We start from the raw sequence: 18,917 nt of genomic DNA, 5'->3' as shown, positions 1-18,917 counted from the left end.
TTTCCTAAAGAAAAGTGGGTTCCAGTTTGGCTAATTTTTCTTACTGCACTTGTAGTCAATGCTCTCATGTTGCCCAGGCTAGGGATTTTGACATCCCTGAGCACTGCAGGGGCCATGCATATAAGAAGTAGGGCTAGTGGGCAGAAGGGTACTTGGCTCGGTTCTTGGTGTTCATCGCTCTCTGCCCACTCTTTTTCCAGCCATACATTGAAGAGATCTGCCAGTGTCTGCGTGGGACTATCTTCCAGAGGTTCATTGAAAGGTGAGTGCCGAGGGGTATAGGCTGTCTACGAGTGGAACCTGCAACAAAATGTTGCAGCATGGTGTGCTCTTGTTAAAGTGCCAGCAATACCATTTCCCAAGATACTCCATTCCATTCCCCTCCCCTCTTGTGCATGGGTGATGCCACCTTGCCTATGTGTAAGGAGCCATACTTGGAGAGTGAGTAGTTTGTTTTAATAGAAGGATTGGGGACTTGTTGTAATCCAGCAACATCCGGAGGGCTACACATTACCCCTCCTTGCTTTAGCATATAGGATGAGGTGCCCTTAGCAGGGGAAATCCTTGGCAGATGATATCTGATGAGAGACAAATTCCTAGATAACACTTAGTGGGTTCTTCTGGGAAGTGGCAGGGGGTGTGATAAATCTTGAAGATGAAAGGATGATGAATCTTGTAAGAGTTAAGATGGGACAGTACATTTCAGTTTGCAGATTTACTTGGAAATAAGCCCTGTTGAACACCATGGAATTTACCTCTGAGCAAATACGCATAGGATCGAGTTGTAAGGAAGCCAATCTATGCACCCTTATGTAGGAGTAAGTTATGTGGAACCCAGCAGGGCTTGCTTCTGAGCATTTTTGCATAGGATCGTCTTGAAGGATACATGGCAGTTATTTATTATTTATTTGTTACATTTATACCCCGCCTTTCTTTCACCATGGAACCCAAGGCGGCATACATGTGGTTCCCAGGCGGTCTCCCATCCAGGCACTGACCAGACCCAGACCTGCTTAGCTTCAGTAAGGTGGTGGCCTCATGTGCCTTCAGACCATAGCCTGGGAGTTATGCGTATGTGAATGTTCTCTGTATTTTCCCTTTCCTCTCCCTTCACCCACTGTTTTGTTTCTGGGATATTGGGATGACGGAGTCTCTATAAATGGGGGCTGTTGGGCCTGAAGAGTCTTGTCCTTTGAAAGGGATCCTTTGAAAAGAGTAATATGCTCCTTGGCGGGTTGAAAGTGTCTGTAAGAGAAAGTCTCTGCCTGTGTGTTCTTTCTCTGATTTCTGCTCCCATCTGTTCTGTTTTAGTGACAAGTTCACACGGTTCTGTCAATGGAAGAATGTGGAGCTGAACATCCATGTGAGTGCCTGAGGAGCTTGGGAGGGCATTCCTGAGAGTAGTGGTGATAAGAAAAGAGCTGTCAAAAGACACTAAGCATGGACCTGCCTACAGCCACATTATTGTGAAATTTTATGCAATGGCAAGGTGTATAGGATTTTCATAGTGCTGCAATGTAATGAAAAGAACTAGTCTCAGTCTCAGGAATCTCACAATCTTAGTAGCTACAGGGAACTAGGATTATGATTGTCTTAATCTGGTGAATGAGATGGAGAATTTGAAGGTCAATTGCTTGAGCCCAGTTCTGATGCTCCAGTTATATTGAACTACAGTTCCCATCACTCCCAGCCAGCATGGTCCCATCTGAGGGACCCCAGGTTGGGGAGGGCTGTCCTAGCACTATTTAGTCCACACAGGACATAAAGATAATCTTGATGAGTCATAATTTAAATCAGGACATGAGAGAAGATCCCAAGCAGCCATGACTGGGGGTGAGGGAAGTACATATGGAAGATCATTCAGATCTAGGAGGAGTAGGCCCAGATCCCTGAAAAGTTGAGAGCATCAACCGTATTTTGCTTTGCTCCCACAATGCTGTGGGGGCAATATGGTGCCTGCAACATGTTAACATTCTTGGTCTTGCTCTCCTTTCTCCTTTTCTCACTGTCATTTTTTTCCTGCCCTGCCCTGTGGGACCCAGCTGACCATGAATGACTTCAGCATCCACCGGATCATTGGGCGTGGCGGCTTTGGCGAGGTCTACGGCTGCCGGAAAGCAGACACAGGCAAAATGTAATGTTGCAGGATTGGCTTGTGAAATTGCTATTAAAATCCCAGGAGACCAAGCCTAGTACAGACACAGATTCAATACCAGGAACCTCACAACATGTTCACTGAAACATTCCAACAGAGGGACTTCCCTGTCTATGCAGTAGTTTCATCTACACTAGCCACCTCTCTGTGTACTCTGTACTTTTGTATGTTGTATGTAGGTGTCTCAGAAGCACACTCACCATACATTTAAGGCACATGACTCCCCCCCCCCAAGAATCCTGGGTACTGTAGTTTATTAAGGATGCTGGGAATTGTAGCTCTGAAATGGGTAATCTACAGTTCCCAGGATTCTTTGGTGGGGGGAAGCCATGTGCTTTAGATGTATGGTATGTACACAGCCTGGATCTGTATCTGGATCAGCTTTTCCTAACCTTTTCTTCCATCATCCCTGAGTATGGCTGGTTGGGGACGATGGAGGCTTGTGGTCGAACAATGTCTGAGGACCCAAGGTTGGGGAAGGTGTATCCAGATAGAGGCAGGAGCGAGGGTGATCGCTATATGGCCTTGGGTCATTGTCCTTTAGCCTAGCTTTACTGCATGGCATTGCTGTGAAATGAATTTTCTGTACATGGAAATGAAAGGTGGTATTATCCACCCTTTTCTCTCGGTTTGTAAAGGCCATGATGGCAGTGGAGAACTATGATGTGGCCCTCTAATACCTTAGCCGCTGGTTAGCCCTGCTGTTCCCTATAACTGGCCTACATAAGCTTCCACTCACTCTCTGACCTCCAGGTGCAAATTTGTTTCCCAAAAGCCTTTCCCCAACTTGCCTCTATTTTCTAATGCCTGTGTTAAGCCCAGGGTCTTCCAAGAAGTGTATGAACAGCTAGGAAAAACAGTTGCTGCCTGAGTAGTGTCAGTAGCTTGGGGCTGTATTCAACTAACTTGTTGTGCAAGCAGAAGCCAGCCCAAGGATTCCTGCTAGTGTGACAGGACTCACCCTACGCACCCTCTCCAAATCCGCTATGGAGTAAACAGCACACAGGTGGGAGAGGTGAGGTCATTCCGACAGCAAGCAGAAATGCTTGCGCTGATGGGACCATTTCCTTAGCACTACATTGAATGCAACCCTCAGAGTTTATTATTTATTTATTAATGTTTTAAAGGGGCTAGCAGCAAAATGAAACAAAGCAATTAAGTATCAGCCTAAAACAACATAACAAAAACAGTATCAGATTCCATAAAACGAAACAAGGAGATGATCAAAGAAGAACTAAAACAAGGGGAGCAGGTGTCATTAAAAAGCAGATCTATGTGACAACATAGTAATGAAAGCACTAAGTGCACATGCTTAGGGAGGAAATTCCATAATTTGGGAGCCACCACTGAAAAGGCCCTCTCTGGTTGCCACCCACATAACCTCAGAAGGCAGGGGCACCCAGAGGAAGGCTTCCAATTAAGATCTTAGGTACCATGCAGGCTTTATCTAGAGAAATGTAACCCTTCAGACACGCTGGTCCCAGAGTTCTGTTTACCATCTAGTAGCCCAGGGGTAGAGAACCTGTGGTCATCCAGATATTGTTGCAACTCCCATCAGCCCCAATCAGCATGGCCACTGGTTGGGGATGATGGGAACTGGAGTCTGGCAACATCCGGAGGGCCACAGGTTCCCCATCCCTGCAGTAACTAAACACCCCTTCTTGTCTAGTAGCAGCAAACCATAAAAGGAGTTTAGTGAGGACAGAGTTGTGTAGGATAAGAGAACAGCTGTATGCAAAATGAAGTGTGAGGTTGTGCTTCAATGATCTCTAGATTAAAGATGCAGTAGCTACTGTCTTCTGATGTGTTTTCCCACAAATATGTCATCTATTCCATTTGAGAAAATTCCAGATTTCTCTAAAATCTCTGTATTTTCCCACAACTCCTCCCATATGGGGTTGAACGTTTCTGCCTTGGAAAAACCTCACTATCACTCTCTCCCCCGTTTTGCCAGTTACAATATAGTCTGAAACTCTTGATAGTTTTGCCTCCTTTTCACATGCTAAGCACTGACTGGCAGGACAAGTGATCAGATAAAATAAAGATTGGTTTAATCCAGCCGTTTATTGCTTAGGGGTAATGGGGATATAGCATCATAGGGTTGGGTCCAGAGTAAGTTAATTGCATTGCAGTCACATTGACATAAATGTGAAAAATTAGTCACAGCTAAGTGAAGTCTGAGCGATTTCAGTGGAAACTAGGATCAGTTAACTTATTCTTGATATCAAAGAATAAAGGGCCTTCGGAGGCCATCTAATCCAACTTCCTTGCTCAAGACCCACGAGTCTTGCAATGTAGGATCTACACAGCATCCCTTGAAGATGGATGCTTGACCTCTGCTTAAACCCCTCCAGTGAAGGAGAGCCTACCCACTCTCAAGGAAGGCTGATCTCATATAGGGGGAGCTCAGAGAACATTGCCAGACATCACAGGGACATCTGTGGTAGATCTCCCCCATGAACAATTGAAGGGTTTGAGGGAAGTTTTAGTCACAATAGGAGGCTCAGGACTCAGATGGTAGTATTGCAGGTGGGTGTTACTCAGAAAGTGCCAAGCGGAAGGTTATTTGTAGGGTTCCATGGAGGAGGCACTCATACTGTTCTGCGTGGAGGGGGAACGGCAGGGAGGATTCCCTGGGTAGCAGCAACACCTGGCAAGAATAACACAGCAGGATTGTTGCCTTTCCTTTTTTTTGGCAGGTATGCCATGAAATGTCTGGATAAGAAGCGAATTAAGATGAAGCAGGGGGAGACCCTGGCCCTGAATGAGCGCATCATGCTCTCACTTGTCAGCACTGGGGTGAGTTTGGCTATCCTGGGCAATTGTGGCAGGCGGGGGTGGGGGGCGGAATACAGAAGCCCCAATTCTGCCCAGTACAACAATTCTTTGCTTGAGTGTGGGAGAGATCTAGCAAGTATATAGAGGTGAATGCTTGGGTACGTGCGTTGTCCTTTCAATCAAAGTTGCAATACGCTGGTATAGACAGGGCAGGTATTTTGATGCATGTTTTGATAATTAATAGGGGGGATGATGTGTGCAGGAGGGGATGTTGAACATGTGGCTGGGAATGTGATGTCTGCAGTAAACTAACAGCATGAAAGGGGAGGAGAGGCAGCGCAATGTGTGATGGCAGAAGGAGGGCAGGAGTTGAAGAAAGGGGGACAGGGAGGAGGCTCTGTGTGCAAAGGGCACAAAAGAAGACTGGAAATCCACTGTAGGTGTTCATGACAAATGTGTGTAGCGAGGGGGGAGGTGATGCAAAGAAGCAGGCAGGCTATGTGATTGCTGTGTAGGAGTTGGTGCAAAGCACACTGCAGAAATTGCAGAATGGGAGTGAGGTGTTAATGGAAGAGGCAGCGGTAATGTGTGAAGCAAGAGGCTGAGTGAGGTGTTGCACAACCCAATCCCCCATGATTACCAAATGCAGTAAGTGTGCGTGGAGGAGAAGGTGGCAGGAAGCAAGCATGTGCAAGGGTTGTATCTGTGAGTGCTGAAGGGAAATGTGGAACTTGCAGGAAGGCATGTGGAGTACGGGGCACACGGTGTAGAACAGGAAACTCATTCACATATATGTGATTAATTTCTATTTTTTCCCTTTTTTCTGTTGTGACTTTGTTCCTCGTGTCTCTGCCAGGATTGCCCCTTCATCGTGTGCATGTCGTATGCCTTCCAAACACCTGACAAGCTCAGCTTCATCCTGGACCTGATGAATGGTGAGAGCCAGAACCCTGCTTGTAGGGAGCCCCTTCTTCCCCCTCCTCCTCCTTCATGTGCTGCTCTAAGGGATCCACAGGCAAGACACACACAGACCCTGCTGCAGCACCCTTGCCTCTCTGCTCCTAACCTCTGCTAATGTCCGGTAGTATGCATCCCACGGCTCTCTGCTCTCGTTCCTGCAGGGGGCGACCTGCATTACCACCTCTCCCAGCACGGGGTCTTCTCTGAAACAGAGATGCGTTTCTATGCAGCAGAGATCATCCTGGGGCTGGAACACATGCACAACCGCTTCGTGGTGTATCGCGACCTCAAGGTGAGCACATGTCCCCCTCAGCTGCTGCACCACGGGCCAATTTTTTATTTATTTTATTTCGACATTTATATACCGCCTTTCAAGGCTATTGCAGCCCTTTCAAAGCAATCAAATAAAAACTATTTATTTATTTATTATTCCATTTTTATCGCACTTTCCATCTGAGTTGCTCATGGTGACATACATGGTTCTTCTTCCCCCCTCCTTCCTATTTTACCATCACAACAAAGGTTATATTATTATCATTACCATTACCATTGTCATTTATTACCCTCCCCCCTTCAAACTAAGGTCCCAGGGCAGATTACGACATTAAAAACCATTTCAAAACAACTGAAAAGACTGAGAGACAGCAACTAGCCCAAAGACTCCCAGCGAGTTTCTTGGCCAAGCGGAGATTTGAACGTGTTTTTTTTTTTTTTTTTGTCTCCTGGGTCCTAGTCCAAGGGCCTAGCCGCTATACTAAACCAAACTCACCAAACTAAAAAGAATAAAATGCAGTTCAGTCTAAAAACCAGCAGTGAAATGGAAAGTGAAAAACCCATCGCAGACTTCTGTTTCTCGAAAGAGAGGCAACGGCTGTCTTCAGCAGAGGGTCCCTCAGCATCCCATTCCCACCCACACATAAACAGTTCCAGAGTCTGCACTCCTGACTTCCTTGCAGCCGCCTTTTATTCAGAGCTGTGCTACCCCTTCTCCATAGAAGCCAATATCATGCTACATGCCGTGAGTCATTTTGAGTGGCAGCATCCCCACTGGGGGATACCAGAATCCAAGTTCCTACCATCTACTTCAGAGAATGGAGGTTTGAGGTTTGAAGATGCCGGTGTATGATTTTACTGAAGGAGCTTGTTCCTATTATCCCCTTGATGGAAGTGCACTCCTACTCGAAACATCTGGGGATTTGATACCATGGATTATCAAACTGTTTGACATCCACTCATTGTATCACAGTTGTTGCTTGATCTAGAATGGAGTAGGATCTTGCTAGGTTGCTTGTGTTACATGTCCTGGTCTCACTCTATCCCTCTTCAAAACTGAGCCTACTCACTATAGGAGCTGAACTCACCATTGGGAAACTGCTCCCTCACACAGGCTTACCTTTTATTTGTTGGATCCCATAGTACTACAGCAGAGGTCCGGGCCACAGGAGGGAGGAGGCTCCATTCCCTCCCCCATTTCCCCCTACAAACCCTATTTTCCCCATAGCTGTCGTTCATTGCTGCTCTTGTCCCTGCAGCCAGCCAACATCTTGCTGGATGAGTTTGGCCATGTCCGTATCTCAGATCTGGGGCTTGCCTGTGATTTCTCCAAGAAGAAGCCTCACGCCAGTGTGTGAGTATGCTGAAAGGAATCAATTCCTCAGCCAGCAACTCTGCTTTCTGTATCCAGCCTTAGAACTGCTCCCCTGTAAGGACTGATGGGTTTTGATAAATATAGGGACACCTTCCCCACCTTTCCCCTAGTCACAGGGTGGGCCAACAGAAGTTCCTCCGCTATTGCTTCCTCTCGCTTTATATGGGCATTCATTCCTGTATGTTCTGGGGATCAATCCTATAAGTGGTAGGGATCAATATCACTTTAACATGCTTGTTTAACATCCATATATTGGAATGTAATGCTTTCCCTATGGACTATTTCCATAAGGCCCAATGCATGGGGGCTCCACATATTAGATTTTCTCATTCCAGTGCTGTGGGGTAGGAGAAGCCAGTGCTCTCTCAGTCCCTCAACCTGCACAGAAACAAATGTCTTTCTTCTCAGAGTGTGATCGCTTGCTCTTGAGAGATGCTGGTGTTGCAAGGAACATGGCCCCCTCTAAACTTTCTCCTTGAAACCACTTCCATTTTGTGGAGAGACAATTCCTACAAGTCACAAAATTGCAGTGTAAGAAGGACTTGGAACCTGCTTCTGCTTACAAGCACATGTGTCCCAGGTTCACAAGAGCAAATTCCTCCCACATGAACGTGTGTATGTGCACCCACACACACTAGATATAGATGCAGTCACAGGCCTGAGTTGCAAGTGCATTGTTTTTTCAGGAAAAAATTCTATTGATGTATCCTGCTGAGGGCTTCTAGTTCTCTAGGTGCTGTGCACTCCCTTGTAACTCTCTTGCTTTACTCCGCCCCTACAGTGGCACTCATGGGTACATGGCACCAGAGGTGCTGCAGAAGGGGGTGGCCTACGACAGCAGTGCTGACTGGTTCTCTCTAGGCTGTATGCTCTTCAAACTACTGAGAGGGTAAGTGGGTAGCATCAGGGAGAGAGCAAGGTGGAGAAGGGGTTCACGGGAATGGGGAGGGCAGAAATGGGACTGGTGGGGAGGAGCTGTGGTCGAAGTGGATGCTGAGTTGGAGGGCTTGGCACTCCTGTAATGGGACCATAGAAGAGTTGGAAAGAGCCTGTAAGGCCATGGAGTCCAACCCGCTGCTCAATGCAGGAATCCAGATTAAAGCATACTCGGCAGGTGGCTGTCCAGCTGCCTCTTGAATGCCTCCAGTGTTTGAGAGCCCATCACCTGCCTAGGTCATTGGTGCCATTGTCACATTGCTCTTTCAGAAGTTTTTCCTGATGTCCAGTCAAAATCTGGCTTCCTGCAACTTGAGCCCATTGTTCCGTGTCCTGCACCCTGGAACAATTGAGAAGAGATCCTCGCCTTCCTCTGTGTGGCAAAATTTCAAGCACTTGAACAGTGTTATATCTCCTCTCAGTCTTCTCTTCTGAAGGCTAAACAGGCCCAGTGCTCATAGGGCTTTGTTTGTATGAAAGTGGCAAAAAGAAGAAGAAAGCATGCTGGGAGGTGCATATGCCTGGAATCTCCTTTTGACGCTCTTCTTCTTATCTTAGGCATAGCCCCTTTCGGCAGCACAAGACTAAAGACAAACATGAGATTGACCGCATGACGCTCACTATGGTAAGCTACCTTCTTCGAGCTTAATCAGGGATCAGCCTTGATCCCAAATCTCCCCAGTGTTGAACCCTATTCCCTCTTGTTACTTTGGGTCTCAGAAACCTCCAATCCTCCACCCCCGACCATGCCTACCTGGGAAAGGGTACATCCGTGCCTGGCAGAGATCTGCTGCTGTACTGCATACCAGTTGTCAACCTTTCCAAGTGTTTACTTTGACAGCTACATCTCTCCAGCCTCGCCTGCTGCCCCCCTCGTCCCCCTGCTCAGAATTTTTGTACATTAAGCATTTTGGCATAGGGTTCTTCTGCACAGAATCCCCATAATTCACCTTGTAAGGCAAGTGTCCCTACATTTTGGATCACCCTCATTCTGTGAGTTTCACTGTCCTCTGTTTCTGTAGCTGGTCGCTTCAGAGCGTGCGTGTGTGGGAGGGTGGGAGGGAAATGGGTACACCCAGAATCGGATTTCCCACTATTGCCTTAAGTTATGCTATTGCTTTAAGAACCTGAGCAGATCAGGGACCTTCTATTTTTAGCATCATGCCAACAATAACAAAGAAATTCCCTTCCCTGGAGAACTTGTGGAGACAGTAAGCAGATGCAGTTCAATTCAACTCAGTGTGATAATTGTTTGGCAAGGCAAGCCATACAAGTCTTGCCAAGATGTCAAGCTGCTAAGCAGCGTCAAGCAAAGGTGCCATTTGAATTTTCTGCCCTGGGCATAAAAATGTCTTGCACCAGCCCTGCGTCAGGCTGTAGTGAAAAAGCCCTCCCTACATGCCTTTGGTGTTCAGCTGTGGTGCACTAGTGGTTTGGTTGCAGCTATTTGCTGTTAATCTTAATTCGGGATATGATTTATACAACGCGAAGAAATGTCAGGGATGGCAGGTTCCCTCTTCATTTATCTGTCAAAAGTTTATGGGTTGTTTGGGAGGGCTGCCCCTTAGAAAGTCATAGATCTTCTCCCAGGATGATCAGTAGAGCTCATGTATCACACTAGATTTCTTGAGGGTGTAAGATCCCTCCCACAGTCCTTTTTGCACACAATAGAACTGGGTAATTCTGACAGCAAGGGGAAGAGCGAAGAGTGAGACAATACAGATCATCATGACAGACTTGGATTGTGATGCATCAGCTGCCTAACTGTTTGACAGGCTTTTAGAGGCATCAAGATGTGATGGGAGGGAGGGGCATGGGGTAAGGTGCATAGGAAGCTCCTTTGGATGTCTGCAACAACCAAAACCCTTTTATCGTACAAGCCAAGTCATGGAGAAAATGTGCTTGTGGGCAGACTTAAAATAGGTGGGCAATAAAGGCAGCTGTCTGGATATCAGAGTCTCTCTCTCTCTCTCTCTCTCTCTCTCTCTCTCTGTGTGCGTGCGTGCGTGCGAGAGAGAGCGAGAGAGAGAGATGGCTGGGTTGGCATTTGATTTTAAAATACCTTTTCTGATGATGGGCTCCTTCTGGGAGGAAGGACAGACAGTTTTTGAGACACAGATGTCAAAGGACTTCTTCATGTTGAGGGGGAACCTGTGGCCCTCCAGATGTTGCTGGACTCTAGCTCCCATTGATCCTGACCATTGGCCATACTGGCTGGGGCTGATGGGAGTTGGAGTCCAACAACACTTGGAGGACCACAGGTTCCTCACCCCTGATATAGAACCCTGGCAGGATCTCTCTTCTTTCCTGTGGCATATTGTTCTCATGTTTGGGTCCTGCCCACTCCCATTTCCGTTAACTAACTCTGCCCTCTTCATTCCCACAGGCTGTGGAGCTACCCGACTCCTTCTCACCTGAGCTGCGCACTCTGTTGGAGGGGCTGCTACAGAGAGATGTTAATCGTCGCCTAGGTTGTATGGGCCGTGGGTGAGTCTCCCAGCACAGCAGCTGAAGGGCCTGGATGGGCTGCAGGTTCTCCAGATGTTGGAACTTCATCAGCCCCAGCCAGCATGGCCAGTGATCAGGGGAATTGTAGTCCAACAGCATCTGGAAGGCTGCCAGTTGGTTTCCCAGCCTGGCTGTAGGGGAACCACTGAGTTAAGTTGGGGGTTTACGGTTACCTTCTTATACAAGGGATGGTTTAAACATCTTGAATAGAGTGGAGTTCTGTTGTTTGGAAGTTGGCTGAGAACATTTCAGACCCTCTCCTCATTTTTATTAAAACAAAAATGAAGAGCATGTTGTTTTCAGGTGCTCTGGTTGCCATGACAAGGGCAGATTTAAAATATATCTATGCTAGATTTCTTCCATGTGTATCGCACTAGCTATAAAGTGGGACCATTTAGAATAATGTATTTACAGAACAGGCTTAACATTCAGCTGCTAGCTTGGCTTTTCCAGTCTCTCTGCTTGAGCCATTCCTCAGGTTCAGATTCAAGCCACAATCTGATAACTCAATTTAGATGACCTTGAAGCAGCAATGTACTGCAGGAGCTGAGGAATGTACAGTATATGTATGCGCTAGCAACATTATCCTCTTGTGTAGGCAAAGCTCTGGACTTTTCATGTGTACCCTGCTCAGCACAGGACCAAAGACAGGATCTGAAGTTCAAAGCATCACAGATTTCATTTGTTTAAAATAGGGCCTTTCTGTTTCTGGCCTTTAATAGTTGCAGAGGAGCAGTCTGAAAGAATGTGCGGTCTTGGAAGCCACATACGGGACTATATTGGCTTCTAGATGAAGAAAAGTGCACCTCACATTTCCATGTATCCCCAGCAAACGCTCTCTTCTACTACAGCTCTCTCCTCGTCCCCCATATTTTATTCTCCGTTGTTTGTCTTTGTTAGAAAGAATCATGTTTGAGAAAAATCAAAATGGGGCTATCAGTACACCTTAATAATAAAAGATAACTATTTTCAGAGCTATGCATTACCCATTTGCATATACTATACCTTTTCTAAAGGGAATGGCGGACGAGTCCCTGCCTAGGTACTTCTGTCATAGTTGGGTGTTGATTTTGTAAATTAATAAAGAAGAAATTGATTAAATTTAATAATCCAACCCCCAAAACAGGATACTCTCAACATTTTGAGATGAACCTATACAATCCAGGTACTGATGTGTTTCATGTAGGGATAAATTATCTGTTCATATCATGCATCTGATGAAGTCAGCTCTTTCCTATGCACATTCATGGTACAATGAGTCAGTTAGCCTCTAAGCAGTGATGTGTATGCTCTGAGCTTGCAACAGTCTGTGGCTAGGTGATCCTAATTCTGCATCAACAAAAGCTAGATTCTGTGACTTTCATATAAGACATTTGAACAATTTCTCTTATCAATCAGTTTATTCTGCTTTCTTTTTTTACTATTTTTGCATAGAATAATAGAATAGTAGAGTTGGAAGGGGCCTATAAGGCTATTATGTCCAACACCCTGCTCAATGCAAAAATGGAAGTTGAAACATACCCTACATGTGACTGTCTAGCTGCTTCTTGGTTCCATTGTCATACCACTCTAACAGTTAGGAAGTTTTTCCTTGATGTTCAGTCGAAATCTGGCTTCGTGCAGATTGAGCCCATTATTCCATGTCCTGCACTCTGGGACGATCGAGATCCTGGCCCTTCTCTGTGTGGCAACCTTTCAAATGCTTGAAGAGTGCTATCATATCTCCCCTCAGTCTTCTCTTCTCAGGGCTGAACTTGCCCAGTTCTTTCAGTCTCTCTTCACAGGGCTTTGTTTCTAGTCCCCAGATAATCCTTATGGTCCTCTTTTGAACCTCTTCCAGTTTGTCTGCATCCTTCTTAACGTATGGTGTCCAGAACTTGATGCAGTACTCAAGATGAGGCCTAACCAGTGCCAAATAGAGGGGAACTAATACTTCACGCAATTTGGAAACTATGCTTCTGTTAATGCAGCCAAAAATAGCATTTGCCTTTTTTGCAGCCACGTCACACTGCTGGCTCATATTCAGCTTGTGATCAACAACAATCCCAGGATCCTTCTTGCATTTAATATTGCAGAGCCAAGTCACTGGCGATCACTTGTGGCCGAGTAAGATTGTCTTCCAGGGTAAGGTCTTTAACAGTGGGTCCGTAAGTGACTGTGGAGGCCAATTCTGGATCCACACAGCCTCCCACAGTGAGGACATAGGTTTCCAGATGGAAGATGGTCATGATGAGGATTTGTTTGACGTGCCTTCCGCTTAGCTCGTTTGTCCCTTTCGTCCTGTACTCACGTTTCTTCAAAGTCCATAGCACCTTTGATAATGGCCGACCTCCAATTGGGACGCTCATGGGCCAAGGCTTCCCAGTTCTCGATGCTTATATTACATTTTTTTAGATTAGCTTTGAGAACATCTTTAAACCTCTTTTGCTGTCCACCGATATTCCATTTTCCATCCTTAAGTTGGGAGTAAAGTAGCTGCCTTGGAATATGGTGATCAGGCATTCGAACACTGGGCTTCCCCCAGGCACCTGGTTGGCCACTGTGAGAACAGGATGCTGGGCTAGATGGGCCACTGGCCTGATCCAGCAGGCTCTACTTATGTTCTTATGTTCTTAACAACGTGGCCGGTCCAGCAAAGTTTATGTTGGAGGATCATTGTTTCAACACTGGTGGACTTTGCTTCTTCCAATACGCTAACATTAGTCCGCCTATCTTCCCAAGTAATTTGCAGAATTTTCCGGAGGCAGCGTTGGTGGAATCTTTCAAAAAGTTGGGAGTGGCATTTATAGATGGTCCATGTTTCACAGGCGTACAGTAAGGTCGGTAGTACAATGGCTTTGTAAATAAGCATTTTGTTCTCCCTGCAAATATCCCAATCTCGACCACTCTACATTCGGGAGAATGTGGTACTCGCAGAGCTCAGACGATGCTGAATTTCAGTGTCGATGTCAGCTTTTACAGAGAGATGGCTGCCAAGATAAGAAAAGTGATCGACATTCTCCAGCGTCGCACCATTAAGCTGGATTGATGGTGCTACAGAGGGATTGGTATGCACTTGCTGATAAAGCACTTTGGTTTTTTTGATGTTAGGCGAGAGGCCAAGCTCTTCATATGCTTCTGCAAAGACATTTAGGATAGTTTGAAGATCTTCCTCTGAATGTACGGAGACTACATTATCATCGGCATATTGAAGTACTACAACGGAGGTTGTAATTACCTTACTTTTTGCTTTCAGCCTACTGAGAGTAAAAAGCTTTCCATCTGTTCGATATGTGATTTCCACGCCAGTGGGAAGTTTCCCCTCAACAAGGTGTAGAATCATGGTGATGAAAGTAGCAAATAAGGTCGGAGCAATGATACATCCCTGTTTGACGCCTGATCCCACTTTGAATGGATCCAATGGAGCCAAGTATCCTCCATCTTATAACTGTGCACTTGGTTTCTTTCTCCTAGGTTTAGAACTTTGTGCTTATCCCTGTTAAATTTCATTTTGTTGTTTTCAGCCTAATGCTCCAGTCTATCAAGATCCCTTTGAATTTGTTTCTGTCTTCCAGGATATCAGCTATCCCTTCCAATTTTGTATAATCTGCAAATTTGATAAGCATTCCCTCCACCTCCTCATCCAAGTCATTAATAAAAATGTTGAAGAGCTTTGTCAAACACAGGGGTTCACAGAGGCATGCAGCTAATGAACAGATAAGGCCAGACCATAAATTTGCCAGGCAGGAGGAACCAGGGGTTCAGCCAGCGTGTTTTACCATTTGGGAAGCACCGAAGGAGGAGGCAGAGAAGTCTTAAGGGTGTCCAAATGTCCAGAAACCAAGAGATCCGATCAGGCAGGGCAGGGTTCAGGGCACGGGTTTAACAGGAGAGCTAGAGTAATGTCTGCAGCAAGGCTTGATGTTGACTCTAGCAAGGAGTTTCCCTTTCCTTCCAGCCTTTTGTACTCTGCGTGCTGGCCCAGGTGCTTTCAGTCAGCCTGTATTTTTGCGAGCTCTCCTGCTCTTTAGTTGCGCTGATAGCCTTCATTGCTGCAACACCTGTTGATTTCTTCTCTCTGCTGGAGAAGGGGCAGCCTCCTGCTCACTTCCTGATTCTGACAGGCAGGCTCCCTCAGGGGCTTGTCTCTGATCTGGTGGAAGGCTGTCTCCCTGCTTGTTCCCTCTCCTGGGTCTGTGGTCTCCCATTCCTCTTCCTCCTCGGATGAGTACTCTGAGGGGGGCATGACACTATCCTCCGCCCCAGGGCCCTCCTCCCCCCAATCCTCCAGCCCTAGTTTGGCCAGAACAGATGGGGGCATACACCTTAGACACATCTTCCCAGGATCTTTTGTCCAGGCCATACCCCTTCCAGTCTATCAGATACTGGAGCCGGCCCCGATGTCTACGGGAGTCCAGGATCTGGGACACTTCAAACTCCTCCTCCCCATCGACATTGACAGGGGGTGGAGGCCGTGGCTGAGCACTCAAGGGGTGAGGTGGGTGAGCCAGACTGAGCAATGACTGGTGGAACACCGGATGGATATGCAGGATGCTGGGAGCTTCAACTGGAAAGCCACCAGGTTGATCTGGCAGGTGATCAAGAAGGGGCCGATGTGTCACGCATCTAGCTTCCGGGTCGGCCCTTGGGGCCACAAATACCTGGTGGAGACCCACACCCTGTTCCCTACTTTCAATGGAGGGCCAGGCTGGCAATGACAGTCCGCAAAGCGTTTGTATGCTTTCTTGCCTGGTCTAATTGGATTTTCAGGACTGCCTGGATGGCCCGTAATTCTTCCAGCATGAGATGTGTGGCAGGGACCGGTGAGGGAGGCGAGACTCGTGGGAAAAACCGGGGGTGATAGCCATAAGTCGCAAAGAAGGGGGTTTGTTGCATGGATGCATAGAGAGAGTTATTATATGCAAATTCCACCAGAGGCAGCAGATACACCCAATTGTCCTGCTGGAAGCTGGTATAGCATCACAAGTATTGCTCCACCGTGGCATTTGTGTGTTCCGTCTGACCATCTGTTTGAGGATGATGAGCCGAGGACAAATGGAGCTGGACATCTAGGGTTCGAAACAGGGCTTGTCAAAATCAGGAGGTGAACTGGACTCCTAAGTCTGATATCAGATTATCTGGAAGGCCATGCAGACTGAATACCTGGACAGGAAATATCTGGGCGGTCTCGGGAACTGAGGGAAATCCGGTACATGGGAGGAAGTGGACCATCTTAGTAAACAGGTCTACCACTACCAGGATAGTAGTCATTCCCCTGGAGGCAGACAAATCCATGATGAAATCCAGGGACACTGACCGCCAGGGTTCTGGGGGAGTCGGAAGTAGAAGCAGGGGCCCCGCTGGCTTCCTGGGGCAGCCCTTTGCCTGCTGGCAGGTATCGCAGACGGCTACGTAGTCCTTGATGTCTGCATGGACTCGGGGCTACCAGAACACCCGCAACACTAGGTGGAGGGTCTTGTAGGTCCCAAAGTGCCTAGCTGGCCGGCTGTCATGGCACAAGTGAAGCACTTCTCCTCTTAGGACCCCCGGGGGCACGTATAACCATTTCCAGTGGTAGAAGGCACCATGGTGTAGCGAGAGTGGCCTGTCAGTGGCTGGGGCTCCTGACACAAGGTCTTGCAGGTGCTTTCGTGCATACGGGTCCTTCTGCTGGTGTTCTCGCACCAGGTCCAGTAGGGACTGGGGTTGCTGGGTAGCTACAAAATTTTCTGGATGTAGGATGGGGCAGAGGGGAACCTGGCTTGACTCAGTCTGGTATTCTGGTTTGCGGGAGAGCACATCCACTTGTTTGTTCTGACGGCCAGGAAAGTAGGAGACGGTGAAATTGAACCGGGAAAAGAAAAGGGACCACCGGATCTGTCGCTGATTCAACCGTCAGGCAGTCTGCAAGTACTCTAGGTTCTGATGATCAGTCCGTACTTGCACCAGATGATGCACCCCTTCTAGATGGTGGCTTCACGTCTTGAAAGCCACCTTGACTGCTAGCAGCTTTTTTCCCCAAATAGTAATAGTTTTTCTCTGAGGAGTTGAGTGTCCGGGAATGAAACCCACATGGGAGCAGAGTGTGTCCTTTGTCTACTGGTTGAAGCAGTACCCCTGCTACGGCTTTGTCTGATGCATCAGCTTCCACGATGAAGGGCCTAGCAGGGTCAGGCTGCTGGAGGATGGGTTCCAAGGTAAAGGCTTCCTTGAGGTGGTGAAATGCCTGCTGAGCTGCATCAGTCCAGTGGAACTTATCTTTAGACCAGAGCAGTTCTGAAATAGGCACAGTTACCTCGAAGAAGTGAGAGATGAACCGGCAGTAGTAATTGGTGAAGCCCAGTAAGTGTTGCACGTCCTTGATGCAGCATGAGGGCTGCCATTGTAGTATGGTCTCTACCTTAGCCAGGTCCATCTGAATACCGGGGGGGGAGATCCGGTGGCCCAGGAAGTCGACGATCAAATTCACACTTTTCTAACTTGGCAAACAGGTGGTGTTCCCTCAGACGCTGCAACACAGCTCGGACGTGTTACTCATGTTCTTGGGGGTTTCGGGAGTAGATGAGGATCATCCAGGTAAATCACCAGGAAGCAGTCAAGGAAATCCCGAAAGACATCATTCATAAAATGCTGGAAGACCACTGGAACGTTGCATAGACCAAACGGCATCACAGTATACTCAAAATGCCCGTATCTGGTGCGGAAGATTGTCTTCCATTCATCCCCCTCCTGAATGCACACTAGGCTGTAGGCCCCCCGTAGATCCAACTTCGTAAAGACTTGGACCTCACGTAACCACTCCAGGAGTTCTGGGATCAGAGGCAAAGGGTACCGGTTCCGAACAGTGATCTAATTAAGGGCCCGGTAATCACTGCAAAGCCAGAGGTCTCCACACTTCTTCTTTACAAACAACACAGAGGCAGCAGCTGGCGAAGTAGAGGGTCGGTTAAAACCTCAGCGTTGGTTCTTATCAATGAACTCCCATAGGGCTGCCAATTCAGGTTCAGATAAGGAATAAATCCTCCCCACAGGAATGTTGGCCCTAGGTATCAACTCGATTGGGCAGTCATATGGGCGATGTGGGGGTAGCCGATCTGCCTCCCACTTCCCAAACACCTCACGGAACTCCTTGTACTTGTTCAGCAGTTTGTCCAGTTCGGGGGCCTCTTCTGAGGTACTCATGGCCTGCTCCGTCTTGGCCTGACAAGCCGTTTGGCATGGTGGGGAAGGGAAGGATATCTGGCCCATTGACCACTAAATGCACAGATTGTGTTGCTTGAGCAATGCCAGATCAAGCACTAACGGGAAGTGGGGGACCGCCGCCAGGTAAAATTGGATCTGTTCCTGGTGTCCTGCCAAGGTCATCTCTAAAGCCATGGTCTCCTGCACCACTGGTCCCAAGGTCAGGAGCCGCCCATCAATGGTTTCCACCAGTACAGGCTGGGTGGTAGGTTGTCGTGGGATGTGGTGCAGGGTGGCAAAGAAATGTCCATAAAATTGCTAGTGAAGCCTGAATCCAGCATGGCTTCCACTTGCAGGATCCCCTGTTCAGGGATCTTCAGGGTGACCAACAGTCAGGTACTGGGCCAGGGGGCAGCTGAGTTGACAGGCCGTCTTGACAGTGACCTCACCCTGGTCTAGGGGCCTGTTGCAGCCGGGGTGCTGCCGTTTCCTGGGATTACTGGTGGTGGGCTCTTGACTGGACACCGTACTGCAAAATGGCCTGGGGCCCCACAGTACAGACAGAGGCCACGTTGCCTGCACCGCTGCTTCTCTTCCAGGGAAAGCTGCGGTTGAGCCCCTCCCAGCTGCATGGGCTTCTCGGCTGGTGTTGTGTCTGTGGGCCAGAACCCAGGTTGACTGGTGTGGAGACAGGGCCTCTGTGATCTGGCCAGAGGCGGGCCGAGGCTCGCCTGCTTTCCAATCTCCCATCAATCTGCAGGCACAAGCAAA

The 18,917-nt window shown here is 47.8% G+C and overlaps 1 protein-coding gene across 4 annotated transcripts in view; it reads left to right on the top strand.

The window, feature by feature from the left end:
• Positions 1-18,917, top strand: part of GRK2 (G protein-coupled receptor kinase 2) — a 53,092-nt gene that overhangs the window by 21,679 nt on the left and 12,496 nt on the right. For all 4 annotated transcript variants that reach the window (XM_061609548.1, XM_061609549.1, XM_061609550.1 and 1 more), the window contains 10 exons: positions 201-262; positions 1,312-1,363; positions 2,043-2,134; positions 4,855-4,954; positions 5,790-5,868; positions 6,055-6,185; positions 7,426-7,520; positions 8,323-8,430; positions 9,036-9,102; positions 10,864-10,964. In XM_061609548.1, the coding sequence (XP_061465532.1) occupies positions 201-262; positions 1,312-1,363; positions 2,043-2,134; positions 4,855-4,954; positions 5,790-5,868; positions 6,055-6,185; positions 7,426-7,520; positions 8,323-8,430; positions 9,036-9,102; positions 10,864-10,964 (887 nt within the window). The remainder of the gene's footprint in view (positions 1-200; positions 263-1,311; positions 1,364-2,042; positions 2,135-4,854; positions 4,955-5,789; positions 5,869-6,054; positions 6,186-7,425; positions 7,521-8,322; positions 8,431-9,035; positions 9,103-10,863; positions 10,965-18,917) is intronic.

The sequence above is a fragment of the Rhineura floridana genome, chromosome 2 (genome assembly GCF_030035675.1).
Source record: "Rhineura floridana isolate rRhiFlo1 chromosome 2, rRhiFlo1.hap2, whole genome shotgun sequence".
Lineage (NCBI taxonomy): Eukaryota > Metazoa > Chordata > Lepidosauria > Squamata > Rhineuridae > Rhineura > Rhineura floridana.
This window is presented reverse-complemented; position numbering and strand designations above follow the sequence as displayed.